Source organism: Cyprinodon tularosa, unplaced genomic scaffold (genome assembly GCF_016077235.1).
Source record: "Cyprinodon tularosa strain WSP-4 unplaced genomic scaffold, ASM1607723v1 ctg2, whole genome shotgun sequence".
NCBI lineage: Eukaryota > Metazoa > Chordata > Actinopteri > Cyprinodontiformes > Cyprinodontidae > Cyprinodon > Cyprinodon tularosa.
This window is the reverse complement of record NW_024038733.1, coordinates 413,298-429,385: the sequence shown is the minus strand read 5'-3', so window position 1 is coordinate 429,385 and position 16,088 is coordinate 413,298. Positions and strand designations below refer to the sequence as shown.

Below are 16,088 nucleotides of genomic sequence, written 5' to 3'. Positions count from 1 at the left end.
TAATATGTGGCGAGACATAAAAATAATTTATGTAAACAGAATCACTCCAAGAGCTTTAATTGTTCCAATTTAGGAATTATGAATGAATTAAGAACTATTTTGTTTTGGTCTATTAATAAATTACCATTAAAACGCAATGAATGATATGGCTGTAAAGGGAAAACAGGTGGAAGGAAACACTGTTTGAACACTTTTGGATTTAACTGTATCACCAACCTTCCCTCTCACCTGAATGTCCTCTCTCTTTCACTGTTGCTTTTCCAGGACTTCCCCCTTCTGAGGCTGGATGATATCGTGGATGAACATTCCAACATTTTGGGTTTCTCTATGTTTAACACCACACATCCATTCTATTTGGAGTTCATCAGGAGCCTGAATCTTTCATGGAGGGAGGGCTGTGATTTGACGTACCCTGGCCCTGCGGTTAGTGTCTCAAACCAGCAAGGACTTGAGAATACAAATGCTTTGTACTATTTATAAAGCTTTGTTTGTTTGCCACGCAATATTAAGCTGCTCAGTCCCTGCTGATGATTCATGAACCATTTAAAGAGATTTAGCTGCTCCTTTGGTTGTATTTAATAGCTATTGATGTACTGTATCCATCTCTCTTTCCTTTATTTACTCATTTCCAATGTCTTTTTTTCTCCTCTCTTCCTTCATCCTTGTTATCCTTTCAATCATTAATGTTAGCGCCTCCCTCCTCATTACATCCTCTGCCATGTCTCATTTCCCGTTCTTCCCGTGTTTCCATCCATCCTGCCCTTACTGCCTCCCTCCCTTTGTCTTCTGTTCTCTCTCAACAGCTCTCTTCAGCGCTGATGTTTGATGCCGTACATGTGGTTGTGGGGGCGGTCAGGGAATTGAACCGCAGTCAGGAAATTGGAGTAAAGCCCCTGAGCTGCACCTCGCCTCAGATCTGGCAACACGGGACCAGTCTCATGAATTATCTGCGCATGGTAAATGCCTCCCAAATCTTTCACTTAAACATTGCATTGACATATATTATAAAACGCATCCCATCTGTCTTGCAAAAATTTGTAACTGACCAAAACATGTCTAATCAGGCAAAAATCAGTTTGACACTTTATTCCTGATTGTTTTATGATTATGTCTTATTCATTTTCAAATAAAAGAAACTGGACTCATAAGATCTACATTGGTTACTAGGGTTAAACTTAGGAAAATGTTTGGTAATTATTCAGCATTTTTTTATGCAAAATGACAATATCTAATTCATCCATCCTTCCATCCATCCATCCATCCATCCTCATTACAGTAGAGATATGCTTCACAAATTTATAAGGAACTTTCATATTCGGTCTTCATAAAAGTATTTAATCCAACATGAAAAAACAACTACTTAGAAACCCAAAAGTTTATCTAAATATCAGAATAATTTTTGTTTTTTCCCTATTCCTCCAGTCCTTCCTAAAAGAAAAAAATGTCTCCCATACTTGGCAAGGTGTTGGCCTTGTGGTTAGGGCATTGTGCTTGTACTCTGAGAAGGTTGCAAGTACCCGGTTTGATCCCCACAGCCTGCAATCTGGGTTCCTGAGCAAGACCCTTAACCCCAAGAGATGAATTTCTCCAGTTTGAGATCAATAAAGTTAAATTAAAATTAAAATGTGTGGCTTAAACATTAGTACAAGGATCATGATTAACAGCTAGGGGTGATGAGCTTTTTATTACACCCCCTACTGATTGCACACAGAATGTTTCTTCCTATTATCTACAGTACATCCGTCCAAAATGTTCAAGGCACCTTTTTAGGCTTGTGGAGCTGCTTTTTTAGTTGTGAAAATGCAAGAGGCGTTGACTTTATATTACTTGTGTCTAAATTGCTGTTTTTGTGCGCTTCTTACTATACAATAGAACAGCACACCATCACTTCAGTGTCAGCTAAATGCAAGTGAAGGTCTTTTACGTTGTAAGGGTTTTGATTTACCCACCTGGCAATCCTTCAAGCAGCTCTGCTGGAAACTTTTCCTTCTTTTCAGAATAATGCTTTCTTTTGTAGCTGACATTTAGTAATTCTACGGCAAAGCAGAAAAGTGCTTATGTCTGAATGGTATTTTTTCACCTTCTTTGTCTGATTTTTTTGGCATTACGTCCTTTTTTTTTTTGTCAGACTGACAAATGGTGCTTAAGAGGCTGATAGCGGGGATAAGGTTTGAAGGGTCACAAACTGCAGAAGTGATTTTTGTCTCTTCAGGTTTTCTACTGTGGTTATGTTCTATTTAATAATTATAATGAAAAAAAAATATCATTATAATTTCATATCTAAATTTATGACATAAACATGCAAAAAGCATTGCTAACTTTAATCTCGTTATAATTTCATTATCAAATCCAAAACTTTTGCAAACAGATGTATGAAGGGATAAAATGTTTGCATTTCATAACACCATTGAAGATTTTTCTTTCTTTAAACATGTACGTATATTTCAACCTGGAGAGACTCACACAGAGAAAAGGTGGAATTAGAAAGATTTTATTGACATGAATAAAAACAAGTTCTTTGGCACTCAGCCCCCTGCAGAAGACTTTATGCTGCAAGTCATCAGGAGCCTGTATGAATAACTTAGGAAGAGGATTAGACACTGGTGGTGGAAAAAGCCAGAGTGGACTATGAGAGATAGGTTGGAGGTGGGTCAAACGTTGGCTAAAGCGCTGCATGGGGAAGCTGGACCTTCTTCTTGAAGAAAGCATCTTGAGAAACGATTGGCCTCCTGGCTTAAGTGTGATCTGTCTTTGATTAGCTGTAGCTTGAGCGAGGGACGTCGGCAGGTATTTCGGGTTAAGCTGATTAGGAGACTGATTCATATAAAAAATATGATGCTTCTTTATCAAGCTCCTGTCAAATAAAAATAGGTTGGTTACTTACAGTTGTTTTTGTTATTGATTTAGCTGCTGCTCATTTTCTAATGATCAATAAAATATTAGAAAGAATGCTTTTGTTTCCTAAAGCCTGAGGTGATGGGGACATTAAAGTAATTACTCCATTGTGTAGCTGAAAATCTATCAAGCAGTTCCTGAAATATGTTTTTTAGAAGAGAGTCAAACTAGACCCCATAATGCTTTGGTCATTGTTTAGAAACGTACTCTGCTTGTACGTATATACAGAAAGGCAACTGTTGCTAATAACTGGGAGACATTTCAGGGCTGTGGTTGGACTGGATCTCATTTTGAAGTATGGGCAAAATAAAAAACATGTACACTGTTTTAAATATCCTATATTAAAGCTACAGTGTGTAATAATTACAGGGATATAAAGTCAGAAATGTAATATATTTTACATAACTATGTTATGTATCATCATCTATGAGCTCAGCCTCTTAACCTTAATATTTGCGTTGCCTTAGAATTCATTATTTATAATTACATAGGAGCGGGTCTCGCAGCCATGGAGGCAGACATCTTTGCGCTACGGCAGCGCAGAGCCAACAAACTAGCGATTGCGAGATCGCCCATTACGCTCGAAAGTAACTACGGCAAGTTGTTTAAGTCTACATGAAATCTATACCCTACATAGACTAATGAAATACTATCTGTAAAATTATCTATGTAAACAAACCTCATCACTTGAGAAGGTAGGTGATGATGACATCGTGGAAGACATTTTGTCCCGTAACGCTCGCCGTACTGTTGGGGGGGAGAAGCGGTGGGGGGAAGATGTTCATGTTGCTGCAGTCTGCAGTCTGGACGTTAGATGTCGCCAGTGTTGGGAAAGTTCTCTTTCTACGTGAACTAGTTCAAAGTTCAGTTCACACATTTTAAAATGAACTAGTTCAGTTCATAGTTCACAATTCCAAAAAACGAACTAGTTCATAGTTCTTTTTTTTTTTTTTTTTCATATATTGCTCAATTACACCATAGCCTACTGTAGAACTACAGACAGCAATTATTTTATCAGTTGTAACACTGAAACTGTGCGTCAGATTTCATCTTCATATCCAGTTTTGAATCCTTATCCAACCAGGGTTTACATTAGCATTGAGGGGACAGCATTTCCCCATTGTTGCTTTAACGCTTTGTTGCTGTCCATTCACTTCACACTAGTAGCAGCTGCAGCTTTCACCCCTACAGTATATTCTCAAAAACATCAGGAAAAATGTGCTGCTTGAATGGTCTTTTTTATGAGTAATTATTAAAAGAAAAATAGGAAAGTAGTCTTTAAGGTGCAAATGTTTTTTTTTTTATTTTAATAATTTTTTCCATTTGAAATTCCATTTCAATACATACTAAAAAGGAATCCTGGAAAATTATACCAGGCAGGTTTAACAAACAAGTTACATGGATAGTAAAACCCTCAAGAACAGGGGTCTTCTATGTTTTCCAGACCAAGGACCCCCAAACTGATGGCGAGATGGAGCAGGGACCCCCTAACTATATATATTGTATGAAATTGTGTCCTATAGTCACTCTATTACAGATGGAGTAATGTAAAGAAATTAATTTCTCCCTGGGATTATTAAAGTTTTTCTGATTCTGATTCCTGGTTGATGGGACAGGTGTTGTGAATGAAACGGTGCCCAGCTTGAAAGAGCTCCTGTGTGTCGCTGAATGTGTGCATTGATGACTGAAAGACATCTTCTGCCTCCATTTATCTGTTTACTACAGTGTGTTGATTTCATGTTAATGAGTATTTAAAGACATTTCAATTAGTGGGGGAAAAAATGCGGGGGGGGGAATATAAAAATATCAACTAACCATGCAGACCCTCATGCAGTACCTCCGTAGACCCCCTAGGGGTCGCGGATCCCCTGTTGAAGACCTCCGCTCAAGAAGATTTTACTAACACAAACTGAGGGACCAGGCTGAGGTAGGAATTTAAGGTTACTGAAGTGCGGATTTTTTTACTGAAAGCCGGCGGGCAAACTTGTTGCCATCATCCTCACCGACCACCTGGTCATAAACCTGTTTTAAGTCGCCTCCATGCTCCTGTGGCTTCCACGCTGCATTTTTTTTTGATGACGCACGCGGCTGTAGGCTACGACGCTGGTAGCTGCTGTTGCCAGATTGGGTGTTTTTCCCGCTACATATTAAGGCCTGTTTACGGTGTGATTTAGCCGGGGTTTTGCCTGGAGGGCTCTATAGAAATCTGGCAACCTATTGAACGGAGTTGAACTGAGAGAGCGTGCCGTTCACAGACGCCAGAATGAATGAGTTCACAATAACGTTCATCAGGAAATAATGCAGTACGTTCAGTTCACGTTCGCCCAAAATATGAACGAGTTCATGAACTTTCGTTCAATGAACGCGTTCAGGCACAACACTGGATGTCGCTAAAAATTACACACTGTAGCTTTAAAAGAAGAATCTAATGTGTTGAATTAACTTCATCAAATGTTTTGGTTATCAAATGTAAGAACAACATTTAAGGATATAAATACTTCTCCAAAATGCAAAAATCCAGACATTTAAATTCAATCTTTGTAAAAAAAAAAAAAAAAAAGAAAAAAGAAAAAAAAAGGAAGTTCAAATATTTCATATATGAAAACAAATAATCTGATCGACATTTATATTAAAGATCTAGTTTGAATTTCATATAAACAACATTACTGTAGATCAGCTTTACCCCAGTTGACGCGATTAACTCAAAAGAGAGAAAATTCCTCTTCTATTAAATCAAAATCCAAATCTTTGGTCAGTTCATATTTTTAAGCCTATTGATAAATAAAAGCATAAATGTTCACCATGTGTATCATCAGCATCTCATCTTGCGTGTAACCTCTGTCTGTTGATGTTTTTGGTCATCTCCCTTCTTTGGTCGTCTGCTTCCTTCATCAACGACCTGTTGTCAAGGCAGCCTGTGTCCCATCTCTCATTGCCTGCGGCCCATCTGCCCGACATCTGTCTTTGTTAGTCAACATCATGGTGCGCTCCATCTCCAGTGCTCTGCTATTCATCATAGTTCCTTCAAACTGTGCCAGCACCTGGGCTGTGGAGCGGCCAAGCTGAGGTGGAACGTGTAGGTCTGGGTCTTATTAAAAAGGCTGTTGACTTTCTCTTCTGCCCTCTCTGAGCCTCTCGATCAGTCACTTTCTCCTAGTTGATCCAGAAATGATCATTACTGCCGAGGCCAGATTTGGCCATTTTCTCTCACTTATTCTCTCTCTATCATTATCTTTAACCTTGTGTGTCATGCTTTCTTGTTTTTTGGCTCTCAGCTCCTCTAGAGACTGTTGTTTTTAGCTGTCTAATTATGATCGATTATGAAAGGCACTGTTGTTTTCATGCAGAGCACTGATTATATTTGGGTGCATTTTTCCTAATTTCCTTTTTTGCTCCTCTGCTACTGTCATACTTCCTCATATCCTTCTCCATCTGCCTACCAGGTGGAGTACGATGGCCTGACGGGGCGAGTGGAGTTCAACAGCAAAGGTCAGAGAACCAACTACACCCTGCGGATCCTGGAGAAATACAGAGGAGGCCACAAAGAGGTCAGGAGCCACCTGTTATGATATAGCGGCCAGCTTACAGCAGCTTTAGGCTTAGGCTTAGTTACAGGTCACCTGGATGGTTCTGGAGAGCCAATGCAGGCATTTTACAGGGAGGTTTGTGTCAACATAAGCTTACCCGTATCTCTGCATTATTAAATGCATGTGTGCTTAACTAGAAAATGTGTTTATCTACAGAAGAAGACATATTAAAAACCAAGTGCAATAGCATGTTTAGCAGTTAGATGCTGTTTATATTGTTCCTCATTTCTCTGAATCATTTGTGCAGACCTGGTTACATGTCTGGATGTATTTATATCTCCCTCTAACTTCAATTTATTGTCAGTTAAAACTACATTATTATCTATTTAAAACTATGGATACAGAAAAATCTTGTTTCTTGTTCTGGACACAGTATTAAATATGTGCTCACCCTTTAAACAGTCCTTTTGAACACTCTATCTTGTGCATAAAAAATGGCTGGAGGCTTGCAGCAGAATTGATCGATATAGATTTTTTAAAAACTCTTTTGTCTTTAAATAAAAAGTGCAAAACACAAGGCCTGGGGCTGGCCCACCATAGCAATGTATCCTGCTCTCAAGTGCCAAAAAAGCCATATCATGCCATAAAGCAGAGGCATACAGTCTTTTTAAGGTGTACACAGAGGGTAAAACTGCTAAATAAATGGGTGGGATGGTACCAGAGCACCATGCTCTTTGTAAATGAAATTATTAAATTAAAAGTTTCTTTTACAGCTACCACTGGCCTTTTTAAAGACTTGAAAATGCTGAAGTGGCCTGATAAAATAATTAGTTTGACACTTCCAACCTACAGCAGAGCTGGGATGTTTCTTTGGAGCAGCAAAGAGTAGAAAAAAGTGGCATGTCATTTGAGAATTATCTCAGTATGCAACAGAGACAATTCTGTGCCAAACAAACAAAATTCAATAAGTATAAATAAATAAATACATTATTTAAATGACAGCAATTTATTCTTTATATCTTAATAGCAATAAAATACCCAGTTCTTGACAAACAGTTTCATTTCTTACCAGTCATGTTTTACATTGTTTTACATTCTTTTGGTGTTGCATTAAAAGATTGCATAATACAATTCACTATGGAAGTGAAATATGAAGAATAGCTTTGTTGTTGAATCTGTGAGTAGCTACTTTACTTGCTCTCGATTTTTTACACATTACAACCAAATTTTATATCGCTGGAATTTTATGTGGAACACAAACAGGAAGTAGAGCATTCTATGTATGACTTTGGTATGCATTTTTTTGTGTGCCAGTAATTGGCACAGTTACTGGCACAATTACAGCTGCAAGCTTTTTGGGTGTGCCTCAGGTTTTCAATGGGAACATGTTTAACATAGCGTATAACTAACCCTACATTTGCAGTCTAAGATTTTACATTTTTTGAGGTGGACATTGAAAAGTGTTCTATGAAATATTTAATGCTTGGGAAATAGTTTCATAACCTAACGCTGCTTTAAATCTCTCCCCCACTTTATCCCTGACCTGATCTCCTGTATTATTTGTTGTCTAACATATCCTAACAAACCTCTAAGGCCTTTACAAAACAGCGGTATATATGCTGAGATTAAACTGCACACAGGCCAACTCTGTTTATGCACAGGGGGCACCGGCTATTATGTTGCTGCTGACCTGGAGTTCTCACCTCGCTTCTTCCTGTACTTTTAATCTGTTGAATTTATTGTTTTTATATCCTTCATGAATGTGAGAAGAATGACCATACAACATTCATGTTCCAGCCGTAAATTATTTAAATCACGTTGATTTAATTCATATCACATATATTTTTTTTAATCTTTTCTCATTCAAGTCATATTTGGCAAAGTTATTTACTTAATTCTGGAAACATATGAGATTAAAACAGATGAAAAATAGTTTTCTATTGTCATGCTGTTTTCAAAAACCTAAAGTGATTTTCCCATAGGCTTTGAAAAGCAGTTATTCAGAAAGGCAATCAGTTCCCACGGATTGTTATTTAGGGGTATCAGAGGAAAAGGGGCTGAATAGAAATGCTCAACATACTTTAAAGATCTGTATTTGTAAAACAGTAAAAGAAACATGTCTCAAATTGTCCTTTCATTTTATATGTAATACCCACTGCATGCTATTAGATGATACATGAAATGCTAAACAAATCCATCTATGAATAAAGGCAAAAAAGTAGCCAAAAATGGGAGTATATAAGTGAGCACATAACATCGTAAAAAAGTTTCTTAATTTATTGAATGATTGTAAAAAAAAAAAAAAAAAATAAATAAATCCAGTGAACCAACCTAATGTCTCTTTTATATATTTCTGTTTTGTTTTTTTGGCTATATGTGGGCTCTTTTATCCTTTATACATAAATAGGGAGAGATTAAACATTAAAACTACGTTTAAAGAAAGGAGATAAAGCTCCTTGTCTGGAGGAAACGCTTCCTCCTACTTTATCCTTAGTATATTATCCAGATCTCTCCTGTGTCTCCTATACATACACCAAAAAATAAATCTTCATACTTCTTGCTAAAATCCAAAAAACTGAAAAAAAATTGGCTGCAGTAATTAACATTTTAACTTTACCCATCTCTTTTGTATGGTGACATCCACTTGAGGCAGGCAGAAGCAGTTAAAAAAGTGGCTCTCTTAAATGTCAGGTCAGGATTAAAAAGAAGCTGTAATAGAAATGCTGTGATTTTGTCAGTGGAGCCATTACCTGTCTTCTGACCCGCTGAAACATGTACAGTAATATTCTGAAGAAATTGCTCTGGAAGCTGCGGATCTAGTCTGGATGTTGGTTAAGTCATAATCACACACTTATGCACCTAAGTGACTTTACTGTCTCCATAAAATGGAAATAAATGGTCTATTATGCAATTCAAGAAATGTGTAAGTAAAGAAAAGAGATGTGGCAATAAAACAGCTAATCATGAATGCTTCTTATTCCCATCTATGCCAGTTTGTTGCCAGCTTGTTGCTTTGCTTGTAAATAGCAATTGGTTTATAATAGTGCACATTACAGCACTTTTTGGTTCCTGTGGGAACTATTATATCAACATAGATATACAGCTGGTTACAGACTCTAAAGAAAAAATAAAGTAATGAATGTTGTTTGCAGTTTAAAATAGACTTTAATGATGGATGTGCTGACTGATATACTTGAGCTCTTAGTCTGCCATGATATGAAACCAGTGCAATGGAGCTTAAAAGCACATTATTTATTCCACAATAGTTATTGATTTTTTCTTGCTCTGTATTCTGTGTTAGATTGGGATCTGGTACTCCAACAACACTTTGGCGATGAACTCCACTAGTTTGGACATTAATGTCTCAGAGACGCTGGCGAACAAGACCCTCATTGTCACCACCATTCTGGTAAGGTCACAACTACCTCGCTAGTGTCCACACTGGCAAGTACCAAGCTGTTTTTGTGCTTGCCTGCTGCGCTGGAGCTCACGCTGTGCTTGGGTCTGTTTCTTGAAATTTAACCGTGGCTGTTGCTGTCATAGAAACTGACATAGCACTGAGAAGGACGTGTTACTAAATGACCAGAGTGCTAGTCTTTTTAAGTGTCCTTCTGTCATTTTTTTATGTTCAATGACATGTTATATATTTTCATCTTCATAATAAAACTGTGCTTCATTTAAAAAAGTTTAAATTAAACCCAAAATGCTTTTTGTCACATTTTGATCTCTACATATTGTAATGTTAATTTTTTTAACATGTGGTTTCTGTTTCTTGTAAGCTAAGGAGCAATATAGACAGAAAATATATCTTGCTAAAACAACTGAAACATATACAGAGTGAATTACAAGTGCCCTGTGACAAGACCACTTTGATCTCTATTGCTGAAAAATCTAAAACATTCACTTCAATTACACTTAACTGTGTTTCATAAAAGAGCATTGAGCACAAAAGTTTGTGCAAATCCTGTTTAACTGCCCCAGATGACCCTTTGCATTTTGCATGCAGGCCAAACTATATCTAAAGACAATGAAATGGTTTCTGAATTGTTTTCTGCTCTTTCTTTTATATGCATGGTCTCCTATGTCTTTTATTGACTTTTTCTGTACACTTAATTTGATCATTTTCTTACAGTTAACAGTTGAGCAAACAAATGTATCCCATAGAGATGAGATGTGTGTTAGGGCATGTTTTTCTCACCCACTCTTGTTCTGCCAAACCTAAATTTTGCAGATGACACCATCATTATCGTTTTGTGTATACGACTCTGATGAATTTTAAAAAGAAGAGATCAGAAGCCTGGATTCTGGACAACAATGAAGTTCTAAGTCTTAGCAAGTTGAATGAACTCATTGTAAACTCCAGGAGACTGAACAAGGAGGGCATGCCTAGGATACTAGGATCATTATGAATGAGGGTTTGAGATGCTCTTACTGAAAATAAACAAAACGGAGGCCCCTGTTTGTGCATCGTCTGAGTAGCTTGAGTATGGACTAGTAATCAACTATTATAGGTTTGTCAAGGCTAAAGCTGATTATTTTGAAACTGAACAATCCATAGAATTTTCTTATTGAGGATTCTTCAAACCAGACTTCCTTTTCCATGCTCCATTTAAATGATAAAACTGACATAATATAATGTTATACAAGTCTAAGTTCAGTTTGAATTCACTTAAGATGACCGTTACATGAACACAAATGACCTTTCTTCATCATTACTGTAGCCCACCCACCCTAACTACAGTTTACTGTAGAGAACTGATCGTCTTACCATGGTTAGACTTTTTTTTCCCTATCATAAGGTGGTCAAATTTTGATAAAAAAAAAAAAAAAAGAATTTCAATAATGCTTTCTATTGAAGTTTAGGAATTGTTCCTTTGTCTGAGACTTTGTTGCCATAATTAATGAAAGTCAGCCCCACCATGTCAGGAAAATGAATGCTTATTCATCACCGGTTTTATTGTTATTTCACACTAGTGTGCTGCACTTAGATTTCATACATAAAGACTGTGTCATTTCTTTTTTCATTTAAATCACTTGGTAGGCTAAAACTTTATCAATCAACAGATTACAGATTCAGGTTTCTGGGACTGAACCTTTTTCTCGTGAACCGTCATGCATTTATTTCCCAGCTGCACCACTTTTGACATAAAGCGAACATTCACTGTGATAGCCAAGCTGTTAGCGAAGTTTATCTGCATCAGTTTTATTCACTGGACAGACTGTAGTCTTTTTTTTAAGCTGTCAAGGTTTTTTCTCCTATAACCTGCTTCTGGAGCCATCTCCGGGTATCGAATTTTGTCTATTGAAGCAATTTTCAGTTGGACTTCTATAGCGGTGAGAGTCACACAGGGGGCAGATAAAAATGTTCTACAATGTACTGACTCTGCTGAGGCTCAGGCGCGCTGACTTTTAGCTAACAGAGGTCAAACTGGAAAAATGTCTCTTGAACATCCCTTAATGCATTTACAGATATATATTTTCCTCCTGACAAACCTTTCAAAATTATTTTTAGCTGATAAAAGACCTAAAATGGAGGTTTGCTGTTAAAAGTATGTTCCCCCTTTTGAGTTAATTCTGTTTTTGCTTTTTTGTCAGTCTCACATTTTTCTAGATCATCACGATACCTTTTAAACAAAGTAATAATATTTGTAAATACATAGGAGTGCTGCAATGAAGGAAAAGGCTACACAAACCACCCTGTCCCTCAGACAGCCAACACCTTTTTATTCAAGATGAGTAGTTAATGGCTGGAAAGTTGCATCAATTCTAACAGCAACACCTTAACCTGATTTCTACCTTTCTTGTTGGCCTTTCAAGTTACTAAGAAAGTACACAGCATGAAGTATGCTAAACAATCTAAAAAGCAAAACATCCTGCGGTGATCTAAGAAACATAAGAACACTTGAGAAACAAAGTCATTGACGTCTATCAGTCAGTCAATGATAGATGTCTATCAGACATCTATCAGAGACACTGACAAAGTGGTGTTCTTAAGATTCCAACAAACCACAGTGAGATTTATTTTCCAAAAGTAGAGAAATCATTGAACAAGAGGGAATTTTCCCATGAGCATTTAGGTTATCAAAGCTACTCTAGAGACACATACAGATCTCATCTAACGGGTCAAAAAAGAACGCAGTGGAACAGCTAAAGCACTGCGGATGTCAACTAAATCACTCAGGGGCTGTGATTCCGCAATAGAGAGAATAAAAACAGTGCATCTTTAGAGAATTCCAAAAGCAATCAAAGTTCTGTTTTATATTTGCCGCAAATTAAATGATGACCACAGAGAGAATAACTTTGTGGTCTGGGATAACTAAAACACTTGGAGAGATGTGCATCATGTTATATTCAGCATAAAGGAGCGATTTAGACAAAAAGCTCCATACTGACAGTCACAGTACTGTAGGTATAGTGTGGTGGTCTTGAGATGGAACAGTATCTGTTATTAATGCGACCATAAAATCTCCTCTCTACAAAAGAACCTAATCCCAATGTCAAGATATAATCTTAAACTTTAAAATTAAAACACCCAGGACAACCATCAATGCACACAAGTACATTGACCTCTTAATGTAAAAAGAACCATATAAAGGGTTTTTTATTAGGCAAAACATCATCTATATTCTGATATGGCAGGTCTTTGAATAATACGTTTATGCCAGATACAAATTCTGAAGTACCTGAGATAAAAATAGCAAAATCAAGGATTCCCAATTAGTTTTTATGGGGGCTGGCTTTGTTAGCTTTTCCCCTCAATAATGAAATAATTGTTTGATAGTCTGCTTTTTGAGTTGATTTCTTTTTCATTAAGAGGCTACAGAATATAAAATAAACAATGTAATTATCTAACACATAAGAGTGACAGTAAGATCTGAAGAGATGATTAAGAGGAAACACATTTTTTGAAAATTCCTAATTTTTAAGAAGATAATAAGCCATTGTAGAACAGCATTTAAATTTCTCCAGCTAATTTCAAGCAAATAGAAGGCTTATCAGAGCACAGAGGCCACACTACCTACAGTACGTCCTGAACAAGTTCATGAGGGAAAGTTTCAACTTCTGAGATTAATAGTTTTTCTTTTTATCAATTAGCTCTGAAACTCTTTGCAAGAAAACAAAAGTTATAATATTAAGCAATTAACTGTTTCTAGGCAATATTAAACGAACACACGAAGACTCTGCTTGCTTTCACTGAAATTCCTAATGTATTCACTCTTCATGTATATCCCTCCACAGGAAAATCCATACGTGATGCGCAAAGACAATTACCAGGATTTTGTTGGCAACGATCAGTACGAGGGTTTCTGTGTTGACATGCTGAGGGAGCTGGCAGATATCTTGAAATTCTCTTTCAAGATCAAGCTGGTGGATGATGGGCTGTATGGGGCCCCAGAGCCAAATGGCTCTTGGACCGGCATGGTTGGAGAATTGATTAACAGGGTGAGTGCCATGCAGAACATACAACAATCAGCAATAATAACCACAAATATGTGACAAACACACAGCAACACATTCACAAAGCCACATACTTGTACACACATTTGTGCTGTAGCCCCAAACCACAGTTCTGCTGTAACTTCCCATGTCTCAAATTGCCCTCAGAGGGGAGTAACACTCTTATCTAGGACAAAAGCTGAATTGATAATTCCCCAGAAGACACTGGAAAAATTGCTTAATATTGCCTGCTCTGTGTTTCCAAGCAGTAAACCACTACCAGCCACTTTATTTTGCATATATAAAAATATCTAAATTTTTCCACTCCACCTGTCCAGGCCTATTGAGCCTGTGACTGACACTGGTTGAAGTAGGCTAATGAGAGCCCCTCTCTGTTTAATTACCATACGGTATACTTCAATTACTGAGCCATGGTCCCTGTGTGGGGTCTGCCACAGCGGAGCTCCCCCAGCTCTCCATGCTTCCTCTCACTCCCCGCCCTCTTCATAGCACGATCACTCGGCTCTAATTAGTAGCCCATGTTCATCAATTAGCTTTTAATGGAAGAGATGGAGGGGAGGCAGACCGACTGGAGACCAGCAGGTTTTTATGCAGGTGGAAAGACCGGGCACCTCGTGTTTACTTTCAATTAGTTTAATTTGGATCATGGAGAAATGGCACAGGCATGCATGAGTCAAACGTGCACGTCTGAATATTTAATCTAAGGTGGTGCACTAAACTTTTCATGGCCCTTAAAGGCTGTGCCCTGCAAAAGTATTTTTGCACCTTGCATCCTTTCACATTTTTGTTGCATTACATCACATACTTTAATGTACAGAGGAAAAATTATAAAAAAAAAAATATAGAAATTGCACACATAATAATCTAAACCTTATGTGGTGAACTTGTCTTTACCTTCTCATTTGTATTCATCTCTGAACTCCAATGAGAAGTCTGGTAAACTTCTAAAATCCTATTTTTTTCTTATTTAATCTCCTATTATATCCTTTTATCCAATTATGTCCTCCAGGATTTTTCAGGATTTCGCTGCATTCGGCTCCATCCATCTTCCTATAAACCTTTGTACCTTTTGAAGGAAAGTTTCCCTCAGCATGATTATCCCAACAGTGTATTGCATAGAAGAAGTTTATTCAGATAAGCGGCAGCTTTAATTATCCGCTATACTTATGTTTTTTTTATGCAGACAAAAAAGTTTTTTATTATTGTCTCATCTGAAAAGAGTGCCTTTTCTAGCAAGTCTTCCTAGAGCAGCTTTTTTATATTGAGATAAAATTCACATTGACTCTCAAGTAGACTTCTGAGAGATATTTATTCCACTCATATTTATGGTGTATTAAATGTTGCAGAGTACAAATGCATAGCATCCTAAAAGTTAAAAAGTAAAAACGAAAAAGGCATTTATTATTTTCCCTCCATGTAATAAATATTCATCACAGGTTTCTACCAAAATCCCAATCAAATACTGAGAAGCATGAAACTGTTACATGGTAAAATGCAAGAAAATCTCAAGTGGTATGCATATATTTGCAAAGCTTAGGTGTTGTCATTTTTTTTTTCTGCTGACCAATTTCTGTCCTTCTTTTCTCCTTCTCTGCTTCTACTTCCTGCGCATCCCTGCTGCTTTCTACCTATCTATCTATCTGTGTCAATCCTCCAGAAAGCAGACCTTGCTGTAGCTGGCTTCACAATCACATCAGAGAGAGAGAAAGTTATTGACTTCTCTAAGCCGTTCATGACCCTTGGGATCAGCATCTTGTACCGAGTTCAACTGGTGAGGCTGTTATCGCAGGCTGTTGGGCACCTGCTGGCTGATACTTCAGATCTTCTACTGGATTTGATTTTTTTTGAAGCCCTCATATTGATGCTCAATCTTGTTGAGATGAGTTAAACTGTGCATTACTTAATAGCTAAACCCTTTGATGTTATTAGTGTAAGTCCTCAATGAACTTTATAGTGAGAATTTATTTTTGCTCAGTTAGTCAGAGCTGTGTAACACTAGCAGCTTTACATTGCTAATGAGGTTTTGGGTCCATGCCAGACATGGTCTGGCAGAAAGCATTGTTAAACAGCTTTTATGGATCCAAGCATTAGAGTATCAAAGCACTGCAGACGCTTTATTATTGTGCAAGTGAAGACACTGCCCCCCTGTGGTGTGACTTCTGTCTCTCTATCTGTCCCTGTCTGTCCCAATTTTCTCATCTATCTTTG

The 16,088-nt window shown here is 37.4% G+C and overlaps 1 protein-coding gene across 6 annotated transcripts in view; it reads left to right on the top strand.

Moving 5' to 3' along the window:
* The window catches only part of grik5 (glutamate receptor, ionotropic, kainate 5), a 157,605-nt gene that overhangs the window by 111,171 nt on the left and 30,346 nt on the right, over positions 1-16,088 (top strand). For all 6 annotated transcript variants that reach the window (XM_038284387.1, XM_038284389.1, XM_038284388.1 and 3 more), the window contains exons 10-15: positions 265-423; positions 804-956; positions 6,339-6,443; positions 9,724-9,831; positions 13,662-13,865; positions 15,538-15,651. In XM_038284387.1, the coding sequence (XP_038140315.1) occupies positions 265-423; positions 804-956; positions 6,339-6,443; positions 9,724-9,831; positions 13,662-13,865; positions 15,538-15,651 (843 nt within the window). The remainder of the gene's footprint in view (positions 1-264; positions 424-803; positions 957-6,338; positions 6,444-9,723; positions 9,832-13,661; positions 13,866-15,537; positions 15,652-16,088) is intronic.